We start from the raw sequence: 4,632 nt of genomic DNA on the forward strand, positions 1-4,632 counted from the left end.
GAGATTAAGAGTCACTTATGGTTTGTCTCCCTCCCAATCCCATCTTGTTTCATTGATTCTTCTCCTACCCACTTAAGCCCCCATGTTGCATCACCACTTCCTCGTATCAGGGAGATCACATGATAGTTGTCTTTCTCTGCTTGACTTATTTCGCTAAGCATGATACGCTCTAGTTCCATCCACGTTGTCGCAAATGGCAAGATTTCATTTCTTTTGATGGCTGCATAGTATTCCATTGTGTATACATACCACATCTTCTTGATCCATTCATCTGTTGATGGACATCTAGGTTCTTTCCATAGTTTGGCTATTGTGGACATTGCTGCTATAAACATTCGGATGCACGTGCCCCTTTGGATCACGACGTTTGTATCTTTAGGGTAAATACCCAGTAGTGCAATTGCTGGGTCATAGGACAGTTCTATTTTCAACATTTTGAGGAACCTCCATGCTGTTTTCCAGAGTGGTTGCACCAGCTTGTATTCCCACCAACAGTGTAGGAGGGTTCCCCTTTCTCCGCATCCTCGCCAGCATCTGTCATTTCCTGACTTGTTGATTTTAGCCATTCTGACTGGTGTGAGGTGATATCTCATTGTGGTTTTGATTTGTATTTTGTATGGCATCATTCTAATTTCTTCACATTACTTCTAAGATTAAATCAACTGAATTTAATCTTTGCATCATTTCTTTCTAAGAGCCACACCCTATTTTTTTTCCCTTTATAGAGAGTGGGAGACTGAGCCACAAAGAGGTTCATGTCACACAGCTGTGACATGGGTAGGACTGGCACTCCCGTGGGCTGACTGCAGCATCATGGCCTCACCCACGACCCCATACGTGTGAAAGGTGAGGACTCTGGACACCTGGCACAGAGGCAGTGTGGGAAGAACTTCTACATAGCTCTCTGACCTCTCTGGGCTTTGGTTTCCCACGTCTCAAGATAGGGCACAACTAGACTATCTCAAAGGACCCTCCAGCTCTGGAAAATGACAGACAGAATTTAGCACCCACTAGCATCCTGACCTGGGTCACGACTCTGACTAGGAGCTGTGTGACTTTGGGCTGGTGGCTTAACCTCTCTGGAAATTGGCACAATCACTTCAGCCCCTGCACATTCACTCTCTCACTGGTTCCTGTACAGGTGAAATGACATAAACGATGGAAAGACCGTTGGTCTATCCAAATGCTGTGGCAGCCTCCTGTCCCGAGGGCCTTTTTGCTAGCCATCCACGCTCCCCCGGACCCCAGGTAAGCAAATTTCCAATTCCATCTCTAGCTTCCAGCCCAGAGAAACGCTTCTAAACCAATGGGCCTTTCCCTGAGGCTTATTGGGAGCTAGCAGTCTCTCCACAAATGTCAGTGTGAATATAGGAGTAACCATAGTGGCCCACTGTTTATTAAAAGCCCTAGGTAGAAGCCAGGCCACTATCTCATTTAATTTCCCACATTGCAAAATAATCTTTTTTATACATGAAGAAATGGAGGCTTAGCAAGTACCAATGACTTGCCTAGGTCAGTTGGCCGGGAGGTGGAAAAGTAGGCTGTGAACCCACAAATGCCCACGCGGGGGACACACACTGCCTTCCGAAATCACCCTTTCACACCAAGCACCTGCGGGCAAGCAGCAGCCTGACTCAGGGCCACATGACTCCCTCTTCCCGTTGATCCAAGGTCAAGTAGCAATTCCTCCAAAAACAGCCAGGGGAACCAATCAGCGGTGTTAATTACAAGTCACTGTGGGCCTCACTCCTAATAAACGCAACCTGCACAGTGGTATCAGCCAGCACCGTTCCCAAGCAGCAGTGAACTCCATCTGGAACCAGTTCTCAGGTACCCTACCTCTCACTGAGAAATGGTTGGGACACCAGCCCAAACCAATGGAGCCCGTGTGGCAGACGGAGCCACTCAAGATGGTCATGAGACAAACCTCGTGAATTGTTTCTATTGTTCCATGCACACTTTCAATGAATGAATGTGTACTTTACAATTTCTCAATGTTCCTGTTCCTCATATGCTTATTGAAATTTAAAAAAATGGGGTTTGCAATGTGCCTGTTACAAATTTTTTCCAAAGCTTAAATCTTGTGTTAGAAAATAAAAATTGGGGGGCACCTAGGTGCCTCAGTGGGTTAAAGCCTCTGACTTCAGCTCGGGTCATGATCCCAGGGTCCAGGGATCAAGCCCCACAACCGGCTCTCTGCTCCGCAAGGAGCCTGCTTCCTCCCCTCTGCCTACCTGTGATCTGTCAAATAAAATCTTTAAGAAAAAAAAAAAAATTGGTCCCTGAAGTGTTTTAGAAACCTGGTGAGGAAAAGCCTTATCAAGTGGGTAATTGGGCTGCATCCCGAGTACTTAAGTTTTGAAGTAACTTCTACACACATGGGGGCTTGAACATACATCAACTGAGATCGAGAATTGCAAACTCCGACTGAGCCAGCCACATGCCTGAGTGTTTTTGAAAGCCAACATTGCTGAGAACCTAAGTTTGACAGAATTCCAAGAATGAAATAAAAATTAAGTTCTTTGGGATGCCTGGGTGGCTCTGTTGGTTCAGCAGCTGCCTTCAGCTCAGGTCATGGTCCCAGCGTCCCAGGATTGAGTCCCATATTGGGCTCCTTGCTTGGCGGGGAGCCTGCTTCTCCCTCTGCCTGCCACTCTCTCCCTGTGCGTACTCTTGCTCCTCTGACAAATAAAATCTTTAAAAAAAAAAAGTTCTTAAGATTAACTCTTTCAAGAAGGAAAATGAACCCACCCCATACCCTTAGGTCAACCTAGCAGACACATTGCAAACCCCATTTTTTTAAAATTTCACCTTCTGTCGAAAAACTGACGGGAGATCATCAACTTGCGTAAGGGAAGTTGTTACGGACCAATTCTTGGGTCCAGAACCCAGGTCTCTGTTCCAGGTCTAACTCCCCACCCCACCCCAACCACGATGGGATTGCAATCCCCGATCTCAGAAGAGCACAAAAGAAAACAGCCAGAGTAAGTTTAAATTTTTATTGTAACTCATATTTCATAAAAACAGGAATGTAGCAAATGGGTCAAGTAGTATGAAAAATTAAGTCTTTACTGTCGACTTGTACATGTGGATCTATTTACATCGGGAACGGGCTCCCCAAGATCAGGCACAGCAGCTGCACTTGTCCGACGCCCCTTTGCACACGCAGCCCTGGGCACACTTGGCACAGCCCACTGGGCAGCAGGAACAGCAGCCTAGGTGACAAGAGCCAAAGCATCAGAGAACCCCCTCTTAAGAGCAGGCTTGGCACAGGCCCTGCCCCCAGCCCCAGAGGACCCTGACTTGAGAATGACATGCTACATGTAGAGTGTCCTACACTCTAGAAGAGACTGTCCTGCCCCCATCTGATTCCAAGACAGGGCAGAATGTCTGGAGATACAGTGACGGGGGCCCAGAGACAAGACAGGCTGATCCTCTGCCTTCCAGATAGAAATCCTTGAAATCAGCGATGGGGAGCCCCCTGCCTAGCAGCTCCGGGCTGTCCCCTCAGAAATGAGCTGCACCACATCAGCCAAACTACACGTGGCCACCAAGCTCATGTATACCAAGTGTTCAGGACACTGGAGAGTTTGGAAGGCTACAGCAGGAGGCAGAACGTAGACTGTAGTTCTGCCTCCTTCCCGGACACTATCTGCTGACCTCTCGGAGCCTCAGTCTTCCTGTTCTAGACTGAGGTTGGAACTCACCCCTCTACATGCCCTTTCAAGCTCCAATTCCGAGTCAGGGATTCAAGGTGGGGGCTGCGCAGAGACTGAGTCACTGGCCTGCTCCTGCCTGCTCAGCTCTGGGCTTCCCCAACACACCCACCCCAAGCCCAGACCCTGATCCCCACGGAAGAGCCTACTCCACTCACTCTTCTTGCAGGAAGTACATTTGCACTCCTTGCATTTGCAGGAGCCAGCGCACGTGCAGGAGCCACCTGCCAAGAAAATAAACAGTAGTGAGCAAGGATGATGTAGGAGCCCCAGCACTCGGTCAACCAAACCTCCCTGCGCCGCCGGCTATTGCCCAGCCCTGGGAGCTCCTTTCTTGACCCACCGAGTATCATTAAGAAACACCCCACTTTCCTCTACTGTTGGAAAACGCAGGTCACTTCCAAATCTTGACTCCACAAAGAGGATCCCAAACTCCAGGACCAACGTAAGCCAAACAGACAGAGTCCCCGCCTGCCATCACCTCCTGGCACCCCCCAAAGCCTGAACAGCGGTCCCCAACCAGCAGCCCCGACCCACAACAAATTTCAACGTAACCACAAACACCCTCCACTCTAAGCCGAAGAAATGAGGAAAACTCGGACATACGTGTTGCAAAAAACAACCCGCAACACATGCTGACTCTTAAAAGTCTACTTCAGCTCCAACCCCCAAAACCCGCCCTTCTGACTCCAAGAACACACTACAGTAACCTACGAAACATCCTCTCTAAGACTCCAAATACGTGGTCTCTTACCGCTAGAGCAGGAACAGTTGGGATCCATTTGCAATTGAATAGAAAGAGCAACCCGAACAGACGACACCGAACACCACAAGTGCAATCTATTAAGAACTTTAACGACCCGCCTCCGCGGGCTGACTTTATAGGCGGAGCCGGTGGCCCGGGCGCAAAGGCTCC

The 4,632-nt window shown here is 48.8% G+C and overlaps 1 protein-coding gene across 1 annotated transcript; it reads right to left on the reverse strand.

The window, feature by feature from the left end:
• Positions 1-2,985: 2,985 nt before the first annotated feature.
• Positions 2,986-4,632, reverse strand: LOC309853911 (metallothionein-1). The gene is made up of 3 exons (XM_082712524.1): positions 4,471-4,632; positions 3,875-3,940; positions 2,986-3,215 (listed from the first exon to the last, which is right to left on the reverse strand). The coding sequence occupies exons 1-3, from the start codon at positions 4,496-4,498 to the stop codon at positions 3,124-3,126; spliced, it is 186 nt and encodes a 61-aa protein (XP_082568650.1). The 5' UTR covers positions 4,499-4,632; the 3' UTR covers positions 2,986-3,123.

This window comes from Mustela nivalis, assembly GCF_964662115.1.
Source record: "Mustela nivalis genome assembly, chromosome: 18".
Classification (NCBI taxonomy): domain Eukaryota; kingdom Metazoa; phylum Chordata; class Mammalia; order Carnivora; family Mustelidae; genus Mustela; species Mustela nivalis.

Excerpts from the sequence above, each read along its gene's own strand:
- LOC309853911 (XM_082712524.1), bottom strand. The coding sequence starts at position 4,498 with ATGGATCCCAACTGTTCCTGCTCTAGCG. Across the intron at positions 3,941-4,470 it reads CAACTGTTCCTGCTCTAGCG|GTGGCTCCTGCACGTGCGCT; the intron begins GTAAGAGACCAC and ends TTTTCTTGGCAG. Across the intron at positions 3,216-3,874 it reads ATGTACTTCCTGCAAGAAGA|GCTGCTGTTCCTGCTGCCCA; the intron begins GTGAGTGGAGTA and ends CTTGTCACCTAG.